General features: G+C 40.5%; 1 protein-coding gene across 2 annotated transcripts; it reads left to right on the top strand.

The window, feature by feature from the left end:
• Positions 1-2,368, top strand: LOC133928452 (L-type lectin-domain containing receptor kinase SIT2-like). 2 transcript variants are annotated; one of them, XM_062374784.1, is made up of 2 exons: positions 7-94; positions 192-2,368. In XM_062374784.1, exon 2 carries the CDS (start codon positions 398-400, stop codon positions 2,102-2,104), a length of 1,707 nt encoding a protein of 568 aa, XP_062230768.1. In that variant the 5' UTR covers positions 7-94; positions 192-397; the 3' UTR covers positions 2,105-2,368. The 2 variants fall into 2 exon arrangements, with proteins under 2 accessions (XP_062230767.1, XP_062230768.1); XM_062374783.1 differs by having other exon boundaries at positions 1-2,368.
• Positions 2,369-20,943: the final 18,575 nt, after the last annotated feature.

Genomic DNA, 20,943 nt, shown 5'->3' with positions numbered 1-20,943 from the left:
CTACGAAGCTCTCCTGTTAGAGGCTTAGAGCTAGGCTCAAGATATCGCCCCTACCCCCTCTACTCATGTCATGTCTTGCGTCATGAAGCTTCTGGTCTTCCCCCTTCGTCTCCTCCTCTTGCTTAGCCTTAACATCGCCGTCGCCTTGTGCACCGGAGATGATGTCCGGCTCACGTACTCAGGTTTTGCAGGCGCTAACCTCACCCTCGACGGCAACGCCACAGTCACGCCAGATGGCATACTGGTGCTCACCAGCAGCAAGACCAACCTCAAAGGCCACGCGTTCTACCCCAGCCCACTGCAGTTCCATAGGACTCCTGATGGCAAGGTGCACTCCTTCTCGGCCACCTTCGTGTTCGCCATCGTCTCCGACTACACCGACTTCAGCGCCCATGGCATGGCCTTCGTCGTGGCCCCGACCAAGAGCTTCGCCACCGCGCTGCCAGCCGGGTACCTGGCCCTCCTCAACGTCCAGAACAACGGCAACGCGAGCAACCACCTCTTCGCTATCGAGCTCGACACCACCCAGAACACTGACTTCCAAGACATCAACGCCAACCATGTCGGCATCGACGTCAATAATCTGCACTCCGTGCAATCCTACCCCACCGGCTACTACGACGGCAACGTTTTCAAGAACCTGACCCTCTTTAGCCGTGAAGCGATGCAGGTCTGGGTGGAGTATGATGGCGAGACCGGTCGAATCGATGTGACCTTGGCACCCATCAAAGTGGCCAAGCCGGCGAGGCCGTTGGTCTCGGCCACCTATGACCTCTCAACGGTGCTCAAGAATCAGTCATACATCGGCTTCTCATCGGCGACCGGCGGAATCAATTCGAGACACTATGTACTTGGCTGGAGCTTCGCCATGAACGGTCCTGCTCCAGCCATCGACATAACGAAACTACCGAAGTTACCTCGTTTTGGCCCCAAGCCTCGTTCCAAGGTCTTGGAGATCGTCCTGCCAATAGCTACTGCAGCAATCATCATCACTGTTGGCACTGTTGTCACTCTACTCGTGCTTAGAAAACTGAGGTACGCTGAGCTCCTTGAAGATTGGGAGCTTGAATTCGGGCCGCATCGGTTCTTGTTTAAGGATTTGTACCATGCCACTGATGGATTTAAGAGCAAACATCTACTTGGTGTTGGAGGATTTGGGAAGGTGTATAAAGGAGTCCTTCTCAAGTCTAAATTGGAGGTAGCTGTGAAGAGGGTTTCTCACGAGTCAAGGCAAGGAATGAAGGAGTTCATTGCTGAGGTTGTCAGCATTGGTCGCCTCCGACATCGTAATCTGGTGCAGTTACTTGGCTATTGCAGAAGAAAAGGAGAACTCCTTTTGGTGTATGAGTATATGCCAAATGGTAGCCTTGATAAGTATCTGTATTGCGAAGAGAATAAACCCATGCTAGATTGGACTAAAAGGTTCCACATCATCAAAGGTGTTGCATCCGGCTTGCTCTATATCCATGAGAAGTGGGAGAAGGTTGTTATTCACCGAGATATCAAGGCAAGCAATGTTCTCCTGGATAGTGAAATGAATGGGCGCCTTGGCGATTTTGGTCTTGCAAGATTGTATGACCATGGCACCGACCCACAAACGACCCATGTCGTTGGAACCATGGGCTACTTAGCTCCCGAGCTAATACGCACTGGTAAGGCATCCAAGCTCACAGATGTGTTTGCATTCGGTGCTTTCCTTCTTGAGATAACTTGCGGGCAAAGGCCAGTTAACAATGACGCTCAAGACAACCAAGAAATGCTAGTGGACTGGGTTCTTGAGCATTTGCATAAAGGATCTCTCACTGAGACAGTGGACTTGAGGTTGCGAGGTGAATACAACGTCGGTGAGGTATGCCTAGTGCTAAAACTAGGATTGTTGTGCTCCCACCCATACACAAATATAAGACCAAATATGCGGCAAGTCATGCAATACCTCGACGGAGACACACCACTTCCAGATTTGGCATCCACAAATATGAGCTTTAGTACAATGGCTCTAATGCAGAATGAAGGGTTCGACTCATATGCCATGTCCTTTCCATCGTCAGCTGGAAGCATTGGCACTGTATCTTTTGCATCTCGGGTGCAAGATGACATGCATTGAGAATGTGGGATTTCCGTTTGGGTGCATGTTCAGACTAGTTTTGCATGTATATAGAATGTAAACAGATTGCACTCCCAGTGGAATTTATGCAAACTTGAGCTAGTTCTGTCTTGTAGTGTTATAAGTAATAAAAAGCTATACGTTCAGGTGCTACAGATTAAATCACTGATATTATGGGTTTAGCTTTGAATCCATGGAAAATATGGAATATTTATTTGATCGACTCTTTATCTGAAAAAATGTTGAGGCTTTTGTGAAGTCATGAACACCTCGTACCATTCAGCCACAAGCCAGATATGTATATTGAGCACATAGGTGTACAAACTCACTGAGTTGTGTAAAATTTTCGAAAACATTTAGCAATTGCCAAAATAAATAAGGCTTTTTTGCAATACGAATCAAATCCACAATTAATACAGCAAATACATCTACATAGTTTGTCAGTTTGTTGTTTGTTTTTCTTTTGTCACATATGGAATCGTTTTTTTATCACAAACAAGACAAGTGTTTACATCTATTTTCAGAAGACAAAAAAAAAAAAAAAAAAAAACTCAACCACACCCTAGATGCTATGCAGTACAATAATTGGTGGAGACTTCTTCAAATCTGAAAACAAAAAGGCAAACATCAAAGTCTGTCAGGGCTCCGGAGACTCGACGGCAGTAATGCCATTGGCAGTGGGCAAGACAAGTGGAGCAGAATATGCTACTGCGTAGAATTAATGAGGGCCATACATCCAATAATTCCTTTTATTTTGGCACTTAAGATATTCAGTCATAGATTCTTTTGTGGAAAAGCAGAGCGTCAAACAAACTGTTGACTTGAAAAGGACAGAAAAATCTCCATGGCTATTCCCACTTTGCTTAAAAGTCTTTGTTCAATATCATCACTATCAATTTGGAAGTTACATCCTATATCTCTGTATCTTTGACACTGTTTCCAGTCCAGACCATAACTTCATCAACTTCCCAAATTCAACATCCTATATCTTTTCAGTCTCCAAATGCTTTCACTGTTTTGATAGTGTTCTGAAGTCTATTATTCTAAACTCCTTGGACGCCGTAACGACTAGGGCACAATTATATTAACAAGGCCCAATACGTGATATTATTGGTAAAAATGTTCTTTTGCTGTTACTGACATACCCGTTTTCATGTGCTTGGGTGGAGGAGTATCTTTTCAGTCTCCAAATGCTTTCACTTTCTTGATAGTGTTCTGAAGTCTATTATTCTACACTCCTTGTAAGCCGTAACGACTAGGGCACGATGATATTAACAATGCCCAGTACCTGATATTATTGGCAAAAATGTGCTTTTGCTGTTACTATGTAGGATCGATTCACTCTAATATAGCAATCAATGGGGGAGGGGGTGAATGATTGCGGAAGCTAAATTCAAAATTTAAAGATTAATAAATCACCCCAACCAAAGATCCAAATAGATTTAGGCTAAAACTCAAATATCAAGATCAAGAAGATCTATGAAACAAACTCTTCAGAATATTAACTCGATGTCCTAGCAAGATTCAAGATGAATCAAATCAAGTCGAAACGTTGAAACAACAAAATTATCTAAGATAAAAAAAACCGAGCATGCAAGATCGATGAATAAAGAAGAGTAACAGGATTACCAATACATCGATTTGCAAAGCTTGATCTTTATTGAACTGATGTGTTCACAAGATGCCTCTCAAAAATATCCCTTACAAGATTTCTCACGAAATCCTAAAACCCTAGATACGACGAGAACACCTATCTCATCTATCTCGTACGCACACCAAAAAACACACTCCCCGACCCCTGCCCTTGGGTCGGTTTTATACTCATCTGCATGGCAACCATTTCCTATTCAAATCAACATCCGATTACAACTCTTTAACCCTAGTCATGTACAACTCGGACACACCTAACTTGAACACCAAGTCTTGGCCTTGCCCCTGGTTGTATGCCCGCGTATCCCAACTCGGATTCCTTGACCACACTTCAAGTCTTCTCGACTTGTCTGTGCCACATCATCGACTAGTCAAACCACTGCTCAACTAGCAAGACTCATCAAAATCAGCCGCAGCTGGAACACAGCTCGACCAGCTCGACCACAGCTCGATCAGCTCAACCAGCTAGTCTCACACATTTATCGTCGTCCACATTCCCACGCATACTAGCGTGCCCACATGTTACAACTTTACATCATGCCACGTCTCCAGCGTAACATCACCTCCATATACACTGTTCTCTAGCCTAAACATCTTGCATGACATCCTTGACCACTAGAGACTCAGTTCCTCTTGAACTTAGCTCCGAACCTCAGTTTCTCCTGAACTTAGTTCTGATCCCGTCATCGACCACGTTCGTCCTCAAGCAACACCTGCACACGAACTACCACGAAACCACGTACGAGCATAAGTCCACGACTTGACTCAGAATCAATCCATGTAACCACTCACACGAGCATATTGCATCATGAAAAACCTATCACTATGCTATAACAAGCATATCAATTATATCGAGTAACATATGCACATGCGTACCACTATGCCATGAACACAACCACTCTGCAATAACTTTGCAATGCCAATTTCAAGACTAAGCCAATTTTTCAGCACATTATCTCACAATCTCCCCCTTGATAAAAACATTGGCAACACCATCAGAACATTGAATATTGTCATTCACTTCACATGAAATTTTCAAAAAGAACCAAAAAACAAAAACTCTCCCCCTTAACAAGAGAAACTCTCCCCCGTTGAATGTGGTGTGAATGTGCAATGGGTGACCAAAACTCTCCCCCTTTGACAATGTATTCATCACTCAAGAACAAAAGAGAGCAAATATTTTGTGATTTTTGTTTTTATCTTTTTTATAATGAGCATTAGAAGTCATCCTCGTATGGAACAAATACTCATCTAAGCCATGCTATCAAAATACTTGCATCCGCATATCGACACATATAAAATGTAGTGTAAGCACAACTAGAAATCAAGTACAATTAACAATTTATTACATGACATGATTTCCCTTTCTCAGCGTATCTCAAAACATGAAAACATTGAATTTCTATGCACTTCTTTGGTGCTTGAATAAACTGACTGTTTTGATTGATTGCAATCGAGTGAAAATTGCAAGGAATTGTATTCATCATCAGCGTTATTTTGCCCGACCAAGCCAAGCCTATGTCAATAAGACAATCAGAAGCTTAAGGACAAAGTCACAATCATACACAACCTCTTTCAAGTTCATATCAAAGTGCAATGGTAAGTAGTCTCGAAAGATGAAGTGCAACAATGCATATTTTCTTGATCTTGTACTTATCAACTATCACTTTTAGCATTTAGCATTTAACTTTGAGAAAGTTCATATTTAGCACTTTTTCGACAGGATCAAGAATTAATTCAAGTTGTCATTACATTTAAGTAGTCATGACAAAAACTACATCATATATGCATAAACATGAAGTTGCAAAGACTTGTAGCATAAACATTGAGTCAAATGCCATATGTGTATGAAATACAATGCTCATTATTTTTTCTCAGTTTTCTATTTTTTAAGAGTAAGACACTCAAAAGAAAACAAATAAAAAGAAAAAGTATTTTACAATATTTTACAAAAGATTTCAAAAACTCCCCCTCAACAAAAACCCACAGGGTGAATAACCTCAAGTTCTCCCCGAAGTAAAGCAAAACAAGAAGGATCCAAAGGTCTGCCAACTGATGTTCAGAATCCACTAGATGAAGAGACACATTCCCTTTATCCACATGATCTCTAAGAAAGTGAAATCGAATATCAATGTGCTTTATCCTAGAATGTTGCACATGATTCTTAGCAATACAAATAGCGCTAGTGCTATCACAGAAAAGTGGAACACTCACTAGATTAACCCCATAATCATTAAGTGTAGCTACTATCCAAAGAATTTGAGAACAACAACTAGCAGCAGCCACATATTCAAATTCAGCAATCGATTGTGCAACAGAGGACTGTTTTCTAGATGACCATGCAATGAGTGAATTACCTAGGAAATGACATGAACCAGATGTACTTTTCTATCAATTCTACAACCTCCAAAATCAGCATCAAAAAATGCTCTTAAGATAATGTAAGAGGAAGTAGAAAGTCATATGCCAAAATCTTAAGTACCATGGAGATTCCCGAAAATTCGTTTGACAGCTTGTCGATGAGAAGCATAAGGGGAAGCTTGAAAACGTGCACATAAACACACACTAAATTGTATATCCGGCCTCGAAGCAGTGAGATACAAAAGTGAACTAATCATACTTCTATACTCCTTCAGATCAACTGGCTCACCATCTTCATCAAAATCAAGTGTAGCTGTAGCTCCAATGGGTATCAAAATAGGCTTCCTGTTTTCCATTCCAAAGCGACGTAGAAGATCTCTCATGTACTTAGCTTGATGAACAAAAATACCTTCTTTGGTTTGTTTTATTCGTAGGCCTAAGAAATATGTCAATTCACGTATCATGCTCATCTCAAATTGCTTGCTCATAATTTCTGAAAACTTAGACACCAAAACATGAGAGGAAAGACAAAAGATAATATTATCAACATAAATCCAAACGAATAATTGAAATTGATCATTGCCTTGCTTGAGTACAAAGAGTGTTGTATCAACCTTTCCCATTGTAAACCCTTTTTCAAGTAAAAAGATTTTTAACCTATCATACCACGCTCTAGGGGCTTATTTTAAATCATACAAAGCTTTTGAAAGTTTTAAAACATGATCTGGATACTTAGGATCTTCGAAACCAGGTGGTTGCTTAACATAAATCTCCTCATTAATATAGCCATTGAGAAAAGCACTTTTCACATCCATTTGATACAATCTAAAAATTTTAGATATAGCAGATGCTAAAAGAATTCTAATGGCTTCAATTCTAGCAATAGGAGCAAAAATTTCATCAAAATCTAAACCTTCAACTTGTGTGAAACCTTGAGCAACCAATCTAGCCTTATTTCTAACAACAACACCATCCTCACTTTGCTTATTTTTTAAAACCCATCTAATTCCAATTATATTAAAATTAGGAGGCGATGGAACAAGGTTCCAGACTTTATTACTTTCAAAATTCTCTAATTCCTCATGCATGACATTGATCCAAGATTCGTTAGTTAAGGCATGAGATATATCTTTGGGTTCAAAAGAAGCAACAAAAGCAGAATGAGCATGAGTATCAAAATGAATAAACCTGGATCGAGTAACTCATTCATTAAGATCTCCAATCATTTGATCAGGTGGATGCATCTTCTAAATGTGTAAAGGAGCTGAGATTCCTGAAACACTTTCTTGTTCATTTTCAGCAAGCGTAGTTGAAGTAGTAGCTTGAGGATGTCCATCTGTAGCTGAAGTAGTCAAAGCCGAAGTAGTAGCAACAGGTGGAGAAACACTAGGAACCAAAGTTTCACCCTCATCATCATCTACAAATATGCTCTCCCCCTGAACATATGCATTTGTACCTGCAACATTTGTACTAGTGCCTGGACTAGCCTCATCAAAAGTAACTTCACATGTTTCTATTATTTTGTTAGTCTCCAAAACAAGTACTCGATAGCCACCTGTATGAGCAGGATATCTAAGAAAAATACCATCAGTCGATCTAGCTTTGAATTTATCCAAATTGCCAGATTTCAACACAAAACATTTACACCCAAAAACTTTGAAATGCAACACACTCGGCCTATGTCCAAATCGAAGCTCACATGGAGTCTTACCAACCTTTGATCTCAAAAAGACACGATTTGAAATATAACAGGCAGTTGATATATCTTCAACCCAAAACTTCCTAGGAGCATGATATTCATCTAGTATGGTCCTAGCCATCTCGACCAGAGTTCTATTTTTTCGTTCAACTACACCATTTTGTTGTGGTACTCGAGGTGATGAAAATTGGTGCTCAAGACCCTTTTCAGCACAAAAGTGATCGAAAGATGAGTTCTTAAACTCAGTTCCATTATCATTTCTAATAGCTCTAGGAGCTCCTGGGTGGTCGATAGATAATCTAAGAACAAGACTTCTAAAATGACTAAAAGCCTCATCTTAGATGCCATAAAGTAAACCTAAGAATATCTAGAATAATAATCAACAATCACAAGTACGTATCACTTTCCTCCAAAAGATTGAACACGAGAAGATCCAACCATGTTGAGGTGTAGTAGCTGTCCCGGTGCATTTGTCATCACCATGGTAAAATATGGATGTGAACCTACATGCATATTACCATGTCTACAAGAAGAGCATACTAACTCGCTATCACCCTTAAGTTTAGTCAAACCACTTATAAGATCCACACCACTAACTCGAGTGAAATGATCAAAACCAATGTGACCAAGTCTACGATGCCAAAAGAATAAATCTTTAGAGACATTGGCAACTAGACACATATGCTTAGAAAAAGGTGATGCATCAAAATCAGCTTTAAAAACTCTTCCAAAGAGAGAAATCCTGAACACAAGATCTAATGAAGCATCTAACACTTTGCATTCATTTTTCTTAAAACACACTTCAAGATCCTCATCAATCATTTGTGAGACAGAAAGCAGGTTATATTTTAAGTTCTCAACAAGAGTTACATCCTTGAACATAAACTTGTCATTTATCTTTACTATACCTTTTGCCACAACAGAAGTAGAAAAAGTGTATTCAAAAGTAACACTTTCAGCACGAGATGCATGTGTGAGGGAGGAGAACCAATTTTTATCTTCAGACATGTGACGTGAAAATCCGGAGTCTACAAACCAAATGTTCTCCTTCCACACTCAAAAAGCCTACAAAGCAAAATATGTTGATGTCAGCACCAAGTCTACAAACAATAGTAGGCACAACACGAGAATTCTTATGCACAAAATATAGATTTAACATTTCCCGTGTTCCTAGCAACAAAAGGTGTTTGCTTCACCCTAGGCACAAAATGAGATATCACTACCTCATGACGAATAAAACGTGTAGTCCTAGTTTTAGCCCTTTCTTTCATTTGTTGTTTGGCTAGCCTAAAACAAAAATCTACTAGATGCCCATCTCGACCACAATGAGTGCATGTGTACTTAACCTTATGCTTAACTTGAAAAGTAGAAGCAACACTTGCATTCATCATAGTCGAAGATTGAATTCCAGCATATCTAAAAACCATCTTCTTAGACTCATCAAGAATTTCAAACTTACCATTAGCAAGAGCCTTAACAACAGTGAGAGCTTGTGACTTATAATGAGCATAAGGATCAAAACCTAGACCTTTCTTATGTGTGCTAACTTTAGATTGATCTAAGATCATATCCAAATTTTTCTTTCCATTTGAAAAGCATTCTAAAACTCCATGCAAGTGATCAACTTGTTTTGAAAGAGAAAAACACTTATCACAAGCAACAGCCATGGGTTTCTTTTGACTACGACAATTAGAGCATGAAAGAACCTCATGGGTGAGCAAAGCATTAGTCATTTGTGAAACTCGAGCATCAGCATCATGCAACTTCAATTCAAGGATAGAATAGTTAGAACAAGAAGTTGAATCATGCAAATCAAAAGTAGAACAACAAGCATCCATATGTTCTTTAGAATTTAAAGGAACAAGCTTCTCATTTTTGTCAATCTCATCTCTAAGCTTATCAAACGTTTTAGAATGAGCGTCTCTTAAAACAACAAGCTCAGAATGAATGACATCACAAGACTTACAAACATCATCATTAGGAATTAATGATTTAAGTCTTGCAATTTCAGAATGAAGAGGTTCAATTTCCAAGTCACTTTTATTTAGTTTCTTATTTTTCTTTTCTAGCAAAGTACCAAGACGAACAACAGCATTTTCTAACTCATTGTAACTTGGTTTTACCTCATTGTTGTCGTTGTCAAGATCATCCTTGGTGGACCTCTCTTTGCCACTAGCCATGAGACACAATATAGTTAAATCTCGTATTGTTTTCCCTTTGGTCGATGTCTCCTCTTCGCTACTCTCTGTATCAACATCACTCAGGTTTACTTGCTCAAGTGCAGAGAGGACTCGATGTGCTACCTTGCCGCTGAGGTAGTTCTTCTTCTTGTTATTATTGATTTTGACAATCCGCTTCTTCTCCTCCTCCTTTTCTTCCTCCTTCTCCTTTCCTGCAAGGTTAGGACAATGCATACAAATATGGTTGGGTTTACCTCACTCATAACATATTTGAGGACCATTAGTAGATCTTCTTCTCATCCTGACATGTTGCAAAGCCTTTGTAAAACGTGTGGTGAGAAGTGCCAAATCTTCTTTAGGAAAGTCCTCAAGCTGTTCATCGGTTAGTGAAGACAAAGAAGACAAAGCAAAGCTAGAAGAAGAATCATTATGAAGCTTGTTAGGCTAAGAGATTAAAGCAATTGATTTATTAGCATTTTTTTTAGCCAAAACATTCAGTTCATGAGTCTTTAATTTAGAATAAAGAACACCTAAAGTTAATTCACTCATGATCATTGAATCTTGAATAGATGTAACTTTCATCTCCCAGATAGACATGTCTAGAGCTCCAAGTAATTGATGTGCATTTTCAGAATTAGTATAAGTAACATCAACAACACGCAAATTACTAAGAATTTTATTGAACCTAGCAAAGAATTCATCAATAGACTCACTGGGTTTCATCTCAAATTTCATGTAATCTTTCTTATATAAATCCTGATGTACTTCTTTGATGGCCGATGAACCTTCATGATAATCACAAAGTGCTTTCCATACCTGGTATGCTGATTTAAGATGAGAAACCCTATCAAAGTCACTCCGTCCAAGACCTTGGATGATCAAGTTCCTTACCTTGCTATTAAGCTCCACTTCAGCCATGTTCAGATTTGTTACCTGTATTGGAACCTCGAAAGGATTGCATACCTTCTCCCAAATTGCATATCCTTGTGCTTGGATGTAGGCCTCCATCTTGGCTTTCCACTACTGAAAATCAACATCATTGTTATGATTTGTAATCACCGGTTAAGATCAATTAGAAAGAACTAAGCTCTGATACTAATTGTTAATCTTTTCTTCAACTCTTCAAAACTTGCCGCACAAGCAGGGATCCATTGAAATGTTTTACCCTTTGCAAGTAACTCTGTGATGGGCTTTGCAATCTTGGAGAAGCCTTCTATGAATCGATGGTAGTAACCTGCTAATCCAAGGAAACTACGGATCTCAGAGACATTCTGGGGAGGCTTCCAATTCAAAATATCTTTCACCTTACTTGGATCAACTGCTATTCCTCCGATGGAGATGACATGATCAAGGAAAGAAACTTGATCTAGCCAAAACTCACATTTTCTCAACTTAGCATACAACTGATTATCTCTAAGCTTCTGTAGAACCAATCTCAGATGTTCTGCATATTCCTCTTCATTCTTTGAGAAAACTAAGATGTCATCGATAAAGACTACTACAAACTTATCCAGGTACTCTATGAATACCTTGTTCATTAGATACATGAAGTAGGTAGGGGCGTTGGTCAATCCGAAAGATATAACCGTATACTCGTATAATCCATAACGAGTGATGAAGGCGGTTTTAGGGATGTCTGAAGCTCGAATCTTCAACTGATGATATCCTGAGCGAAGATCGATCTTGGAGAACACACATGCTCCTCTAAACTGATTAAATAAATCTTTGATCCTGAGAAGAGGGTATTTATTCTTAATGGTTACTTCATTCAAGGCTCGATAATCTACACACATTCTTTGGGTACCATCCTTCTTGGGTACGAAAATTATTGGTGCACCCCATGGTGACGAACTAGGTCGGATATAACCTTTGTCTAACAACTCTTGCAATTGTTTCTTAAGTTCCACTAAGTGATTAGCAGCTATTCTATACGGCTTTTAGATATAGGAGTCGTACCAGGTACTAGTTCTATAACAAATTGGATGTCACGATCAGGTGGCATACCTGGCAAATCTTCTGGGAATACATCCGGATATTCGCATACAACTCGAATGCTCTCAAATGGGGTTCCATCAGCTTGATTGACTGTTCCACTGGCCAATTGCAGTACTTTTGCAACGTATTCCACTTCATTTCCTTCCTTAGAAGTCAGACAAACGGCTTTTCTTGCACAATCGATGATTCCATTGAATTTGATTAACCAATCCATTCCTAGAATGACATCTATCCCTTCGGATTCCAAAACGATAAGGTTTGCAGAAAATTCTACCCCCTTTATTTTAATACTAAGGTTAGGGCATACATGCCTTGCTTTCATTTCTCCACCTCGGGAGCTAACAATCATTCTATGCTTCATGAGAGACATAGGTAGATTGTATCTTGCCATATACTTGGTTGATATAAAAGAATGTGATGCTCCAGAATCAAATAATATTGTAGCAGGGTTGGAGTTGATAAGAAACATACCGATCATGACATCTGATGCATCCTGAGCTTCATCAACTGCCACATGGTTCACATGGCCTCTGGCAACATTTTGCTTCGCTTGACTCTGAGGCTGATTCCCATTACGGTTCTGCTGCTGGTTTGCACCTTGGGCGGGTGGCTGACCTTGACATTTCTGAGGACACTGAAAAGTAAAGTGTCCCTCTACTCCACAATGGAAACAAGGTTTTCCTTTGGTTGAAGCTTGTGGGTTGGTGCCAGTGTTATTGTTCCTTTGAGGGATCTGATTTGAGGTGCAGGGCGCTTGAAAGTTGGAGCGCTGGTACTGTCCTGCATTCCTGGAGGAGCCTTGATTGGTTGACTGGGTCCTGGTCTGATTGTACTGCTGATCAGAATGATTCATAGATCCAGACTGGAAAGAGTCATAACGGGGCCTAGTGTTGCTGCTTGACTGACCTGGGCGGTCCATCTTGCACTTGCGTTCAATGTTGTTTCTCTTGTGCTCCAAGATGAGAGTGCGATCTACATGGGCCTGGAAGTTCTTGAAATCACGAGAGGCCAGAGAATATTGCAGTCCATCATTCAGTCCTTCCAAGAAATAGTCTTGTTTCTTCTCATCGGTATCCACATCTTCTAGTGCATACCAGGACAGCTGAGTGAATTTAGTGGGATACTCACTCACAATCATTCCTCCTTACTTGAGTGCTAGGAATTCCTTTCTCTCGATCTTGATAGCTCCTTGGAGTACATGATGGGTGCGGAAGGCTTTCCTGAACTCCTACTAGTTGATGCTGTCAGGTTCTTGATGAGCAGAGACATAGGCATCCCACCAATCTGCGGTGGGGCCCATCAGCTGGTGTGAAGCAAACAGGACTTTCTCCCTGTTGTTGCACTGAGCGACTGAAAGCTTCTTCTCGATGACCTTGAGCCAGTCATCGGCGTCCATAGGTTCAACAACATAAGAGAAGGTAGTGGCTTAGTCCTTTGGAACTCTCCGAGCTTGTCTCCGGGTTGCTGTGGCCGTGTAGGAGCGGCGGCGGAGGGATTCTGCTGCATTTGGGCCATTGTCTGGGCCACTCCTTGTAAAATATGGGTTTGCACTGCCAGAAGCTGCTCAAGGGAAAGCTTCGGCGGTGGAGGTGGATTGACATTGCCTTGTCCATCACTAGCATTGTCATTAGTGTTGGCATTGGTGCGGGCAGCACGGTTTGCAATCCTTTGGCTCACCATCTGACATAGATGTGAGAAGATGAGGAAACGAGGAGATAGGTAGAACAACAGTAGCAAGAACGGACAAGAATAAACGGAGATAGATTCCCAAACTAACTAATATATTAATATTATTAAAAGGATGCATTCGTGAAGGAGCTCTTCACAATACATCACACACTCAGACAAAGATTCAAATCATTACATAGCACACCACCAAACACAACCAACTCACTAACTAGAACACGATTCTAACGACTCATAACAACTAAAGGGTAACCTCCTAAATGAACACATAACTCTCTAGATGCCTCAGGGTGCTGATGCTGGGAAGTGACGTGCCAGGTGACGGGGCGGAGAACACAGAGTCTGCACTTCAGACTTGGAGTCAGAAGAAGAAGATTCCCAAATCTCCGAGTGGTGGCGCTTCTTGTTGCGTAGATCACTCTGTGCTTGAGGTAGCTTGCCTCTGACGTACTGCAACTCATCAGCGGTACGGTCCAGCTCACGACTCAGCTTTAAGGTCAGGGCAGTCTGCTCTCCAAGCTTGGTAGTGCCTTCTACGATGACGGTAAAAGTGGTGATGGCGGTGAATCCACTAATACGCTAAGGGTAGTGGATGAACTGGGTGAAGATCATGTCATCGCTAAGGAGGTGGCAGAGGACTAGAAGGACTTGGCGTGCGGCATCGCGGATTCCAGCCTCGAAGGTAGCTCTTGGTGAGATGGCATGGTGGATACTCGTCACCTCGTAGGCTCCACACTCTAGTAGCGAACCGTAGATCCTTACTTCAACTTTCCACTCAGGAGGAGCGTCGGCGTACTCAGTCTTTAATCCTGCATACTCAGGTGTCTTCTCGCCTCCCAGACTGTGAAGTATCTCCCAAAGCTTGGCGGGGAACCATCCTGCACGGCATCCATCGGAGTGGTAGACACGGGTCCAACGCTGAACACGGGGTTGTTGTAGTCTTGCGGAAGCTGAAGCACGAGTCGGAGACAACGATCGAATAGGGCAATGACCACTAGTGCTCTTGCGTGCAGTCTGTAGGGTACGGTCCATCTACAACATTTTGAATGGGACAGGAAGATGTTAGTAACAGGGTTTAAACAGAATTAGCCGAGGAAAGCACATAAAAGTCAAGGCAGAGTTTTCAAAAATAGTTTTCTTTGACCAAAATAATCCTTAAGACCCAACCATTCTAAATAGGCTCATGTCCTACGGTCAACACGGCTCTGATACTACATCTGTCACACCTGGTTTTATAAAGGAACAAAACCAGATGTAAACTATATGTATATCAAGATCAAGTTTCATACATGCAGCGACTTCATCAGTGTATCACACATAATGCGATTATTACAATATTTAACTTAAATAAATAGAAAGGACCTCAAGGTCTTAACCAAAGCACACTTGCAAAACACAGCGAAGCTCCCATCTTTCACAGGCAATCGATCGGGCGTTCACCAGTCTAGCAGTCTTCATCTTCATCTGAGAAGTAGTCTAGTTCTCCTTCATTGTCTGCGTTTTGATGTACATTTGTATAGAAATAGCAAGTGTGAGTACATATCGTACTCCGTAAGTGTGGAAAATAAATGACATGCAAGCTTAAATAAAGGAACAGGCTATAACATGTACAATTTGCATAAATGTCAACTATGCTAACGTATGAGCTATAAAAGCATCCTATTTAACTATGTGAATCATCATTAAACTTACAATTTCTATAAACATCTCCACATGTCTCCCCAACTACCTGAAATCCGCATCAAGTTCCCAAACCAACCAACTTGATACCCATCGCAGGTAACCAAGAACCATCCACTACTATTACCCATCATAGGTAACTAGCCATCCAATTGCTACCCATCACAGGTAACAACCCACTAACCAAACCAAAATAATCATGTGAAGGGATCACGCCACTCTTAACCGTGAGCACGGCTGATATATCAGTTTTACACTCTGTAGAGGTCGTCCAACTTTACTCACGAGTCATGATTCCCGTATTCCCGTGCTATCACAGCACTTACACACTTCCGAGGTGTGCGGCTAGGTTTCACTACAAGACTATTACAAAGCATCCTCCCAACGAGAATAAGTCCGCTGAGGTTTCACCGTCGTCAAAGTGGCATCGCACCACCCAGAAGCCCTCTCTTGCGCCTTATAGCTCCAGAAAGAATCACTCATAGTTGCATAGACCATTGGTCATGTTTAACCAACAACCTAAACATACCCTTGTGCAAAGCTAAGCATAAGCTACCCAACATAACCACTACTGACAACTAAGGCGACAAGGGATATATGGAACAGGGTACTATAAGTAAATGGGATTCAGAATTAACAGCATGCATATTTGAAATAAAGAACGCATTGGAAAAACTAGGATCAAAATGTTCAAGGACACTTTCCTCTTCCAACCTGCTGCTCAGACTCTTCGAAGACTTGGTCCTGGAGATTCTCGAATAGCTCCTCATCTGCTTTTGAGACACACCGGAAAAACACACAACAATACTATCTAAGAACAGTACACCAAACAATAGCTAACATATATGAAAAAGGTACTAAACAATAGTATAAGTTGCTACGAACACATGAGCGGGAAAATAGTCTAAATCAGAGTTAGAATGAGAAAGTTACGCTAAAAACAAATTTTGGGTTAAATGGGAAAAAGAAAAGGACCTATAAAAATAGAGGGACCTTTTTGTAAATACAGAAAAGTTTAGGGACTAAGCTGTAAAAAGATAGGGCCTTTTAGGTAAATACAAAAAAGTTCAGGGCTTAAGTGCAAAATTACCAATTTTCCTGAATTAAAAATAAACCTGGCTGACTGGGTAAAGGGCTTGTTGACATGGCTTGACACGTCGGTGCATCGGCTGAAGTGGCTGCTAACGTGGCATCCACGTCGGCTTGGGACGGTGGACCAAGCGCACGGGAGGCGGCAGAACGAGCAGGCGGCGCGGTTCATGGGTCCACGGCAGACCAGATGCATACCCCTTCGGGTAGATCTAATCTGGGCCATTCGTCATAGATCGGACGGCTGTGAGGGCTCGGGAAACGGGCCAGCTGACTGCGCAGTGGCGAGGAGGGGAACACGCTGCGGTGGACTCGCCGGCGCACGAGTAGAGCTCGTCGCTGTGCACGGAAAACGACAGCAAGCGGTGGAGGATGATGCCAAAGCTACCGCGAACCCGTTTGAGGGAGATGCGGACGTTACCGAGACTCACCGAAGCTTGTCCACGGTGCGCAGCGGCGGAGAAGTCCGGCGAGAGGCGAAGGAGACCTTCCGGCGACTGATAGGCGTCAAAGATAAGCCGGCGAGCTTGCTCTCGTGCTTGCGAAGCCGGAGATCCGATCGGTGAGGATGAGGCGGCTCTGGTGCGGCGGTTGCGTGAGCTCGACGAGAGTGGCAATGGCGGCGGCTGTGCTAGGGCTCAGGGAGGCGAAAAACAGCGGCTCGGTTCAGGGAAACAGAACAAGGGAGGCACGAACTCATATAGGGGAAGAAAAACACGTAGAGGATTTCAGATTTCGGTTGGGTTCGTTGGGATTCGATTCAGGAAGGCAGCGGCGGTCGTTGGAGACGAGTCTGAGTCGGCTCGGCGATGCGACGTGAGGAAGAAGAAGAAAACAGACTTCATCTGCGCGCCAACCGAGAGGAGGCGGGCGGAGCGGCCGCTGGGCCGGCCTAGGTGGGGAGGCGGGGGAAAGGGGAGGGAGTGAACGGGCTCGGCCCGGGAAAGAAAGAAAAAGAAAAATGGGCTGAAAGAGAAAGGGAAGGGGGATTTCGGCCCAGGGAAGAAAAATAGAAATTTTCTTTTTTTTTGAAATATTTTCAAACCTTTCCAAAAATTAAATGGTGCGCCTCCGATTTTTTTTAAAAAAAATTCCACACAATGAAACCCTAATGCTACTACTCAGCATGAATGCAACACAAAAACAAAAGCTGAATAACCTAAATTAATTATTTGATTTAGAAATTAGGTTTTTCTCTTAGGCTTTTCAAACGAAAGATAACACCCTAAATATAAGTAAAAGAAAAATTTATTACTATTCAAAAACTTGAAAATTTAAGATGTTACACCTGCACATGAACTACCACGAACTCAGAATCAATCCATGCAACCATTCACACTAGCATATTGCATCAAGCAAAACCTATCACTATGCTATAACAAGCATATCAACTATATCGAGTAACATATACACATGATGCATACCACTATGCTATAAACACAATCACTCTGCAATAACTCTGCAATACTAAGACTAAGCTAATTTTTCAGCACATGGTCTCACGTACTAACATAACCTGATCTCACATACTAAGCTAACCCGTTTTCATGTGCTTGGTGGAGGTGTATCTTTTCGGTTTCCAAATGCTTTCACTTTCTTGACAGTGTTCTAAAGTATATTATTCTGCACTCCCTGGACGACGTAACGACATTGACAATGCCCACTACCTAATATTTGCTTTTATGACTTGACGATCTAGATAACTAGTTGAATTGGCGCGTCTACGTTGTACCTTTTTTTTTTACAGAATATGACAAAAGAAGTCAAAAAAAATATGTTCATCAATTTTAGACATCTCAATATTTATTTATAAATTTATTAATATTTAAGATATTCATTTAATTATAGGGAAAATAATATTATTTTTATACATGCACATAATTTTAATAGGTAAACGACAGTAATACGAACCTAACAAAATTTGTTTTATATTTTTTTTGAGTTTTAGATATTTTTCTGTGCATTTTAGATTATTTCAAACGATTTATCAATATAACTATTATACCTTTCGCTATTTTCTGAAATTTCCAAAAAATTATATTATACATGTAAATATACATATACGTATATGTATATATATACATATCGGTATACATATATATACATACATATATAGGACCCATATGAACAGTACCTACAGTGCCATGAACAGAAGCTACAGTACATTGGATCCTAGAATCACTCTAATTCTTGGAGCTTTAATATATAAGTATTGATTCACAAGTTTTGGGTTAGACTAATCCAGGGGGCATTTCGTTTTCCAAATTGTGATTTATTATACGGTTCGATGGCGATATGCGAACAAAAATGCCATCTTCTAGCGAACTGTCCTGAACCTTTCTTTTTCAATATGTACATCATATTGATGTTGTTCAATTATTGTACTTGTCAGTCAAACTTTGCGGATGGACTAAATGACTCCGTGTCAATGCTATAATCCCATAAAATATAAATCACACGATAAAGTTGGGCGCTGAATTCATCATGCAGAGAATAAGGTAAAGCAGAGTACTATAGCATGATCTGTTATGAGGCACAAACGTGACTACAAAGATGCTCGATGTCTTCAAAATGTGGTCGCAAAGTAGCTTATGTGTTACTACCTTCATTTTTAAATACTTGTCAATTTTAACTTTCTTGTTTATATTTTGACGGTTGATTTTGAACAAATATATAGCTAAATAGTTCTAAATAACGTACTTCTGATAGAAAATTTAATCATATCATATCCATTTTACTTCACTAAATATTTTAATATTTATTGTTGGTCAATATGTGAGTGTAAAAGTCAAAATTGAAAGTTATTGAAAAACAGAGGGAGTAATATCTGTATTTTTTTATGGGAGATACTAAAGTTCAGTCGGTTGAAAATAGCATTTGCTACTCTCAATGTCGCTCAACTTGACCGTTCGACGGCGATCCAGAAGCCCGCGAGTCGTCTGTCTACACGATATGTTTCCCTTTTTTTCAACAGTGCCTCATCTCTTCCTTGCCTCGCTCACACACCCCACCCCTCTCTTCCTTATCCGGCACAACAATCTGTGACTACTACCAGCACTGTCCTCCTGCCGGCTGCAGCTCTAGCACCGCTGCCATGCATCGCCTCACCCGTTCCTTTAAGCCCCGTGAACCTCATGAACCCCGAACCTATAGTCCTATACGCCCTCCCAAACCTCAAACTCTAACTCACCAGCGAGCATTGAGTGTAAGCGAACCTCACCGGCGAGCCATTGGGAGGGGGTTACGGCTCGCCTAGGGAAATCAGTTTTTATCACTCACACATTAGTTTTGACAGCTCATAAATCTGTATTCTAGTAGTATTAAATATTTGTACTTGCGTGGGGAAGTCTGATCATAGATATTTGTACTAGCGGACAATGCCTCCCTGTCTTCCTTTTAAGCCAGGACGCCCCAGCTGCATACTGTACCTTCCCGATTGCTCCGGACCCAGCCCGTACCGAAAGGCTTCGTCCCATCGTACTACTATGTCTCACCAATAACTTATTGCAGCAATTTTAATTATACGTTTTTTTAAAAAAATATATAAATACTTAAAAGTATACGATACTAATGAAATACATTTCATGACGAATTTAATTATACGAAAGTTTTAGTATCTATAAACTTTTCGTAGAAAAGATAATAAGATTAAAATTACTATAGTAAATTATTTATGATAAGTAAAAAAACAGAGGTAATACCACCACTAAAAGACAGACACCATCCACTCCACCCTAAATTGTCAGATTTTTCCTCCAACAGCTTTCACTACGCATCCTTTATGCAGCTTTAATGGTTAGAGCAGTTTCATCAAAAGATAGCTCTAAGTATAAAATAGACGTTATCTTAGTATCTCTTTTCTCTATAAGATATAAAAAAATTATAAATAATAAGATCTACATAAATTTTAAAAAGTGTACTCTTAACTAGCTCTAAATATTATAGTAGCCCTGAGACATACTCCATCTGTTTCCATTATTTAGCACTTTATTAGTGTACACTTATCTAGGCAACCACTCTTTTAGTACAAATGGACCAAATAAGCTCGATTTATCTCTCTAAGCACGTTGCACGAGGTAGAGAGTTGGTAGCTTTTCTAGGGGCAATTTGGGAAGGTTCGCCTACTGATTAAGAAAGTTTTTTTAAACGAAAACACAAATGTCAAAAGTGTAAAGTATTTAGACACGGATATGAAGTATCTTATTCTTCCTCGGATTACAAATATATGTCATTTTAGTATTTTTAACTATTCTCTAAGTATAAATTATTCTCGAACTTTTATATATTTTTTTCTCTTTTATTCTCTTCTGGTCCTTATTTAATAAATATTATTACTCTCACAAATAAATAAATTATCTTTTCCAATACAGAATAAATAAAGAACAACAAAGTCATTTGATCTATTTTTTTAATCCTTATACATAAGTCTAAAATGATCTACATTTACAAGTGGAGAGAGTATATAATAGAGGGCCTGTTTAACCCCCCCCCCCCCCCCA

The sequence above is a fragment of the Phragmites australis genome, chromosome 9 (genome assembly GCF_958298935.1).
Source record: "Phragmites australis chromosome 9, lpPhrAust1.1, whole genome shotgun sequence".
Taxonomy (NCBI): Eukaryota; Viridiplantae; Streptophyta; class Magnoliopsida; order Poales; family Poaceae; genus Phragmites; species Phragmites australis.
Note: the sequence above shows the minus strand (reverse complement) of the source record. Positions and strands in the feature narration are given on the sequence as shown.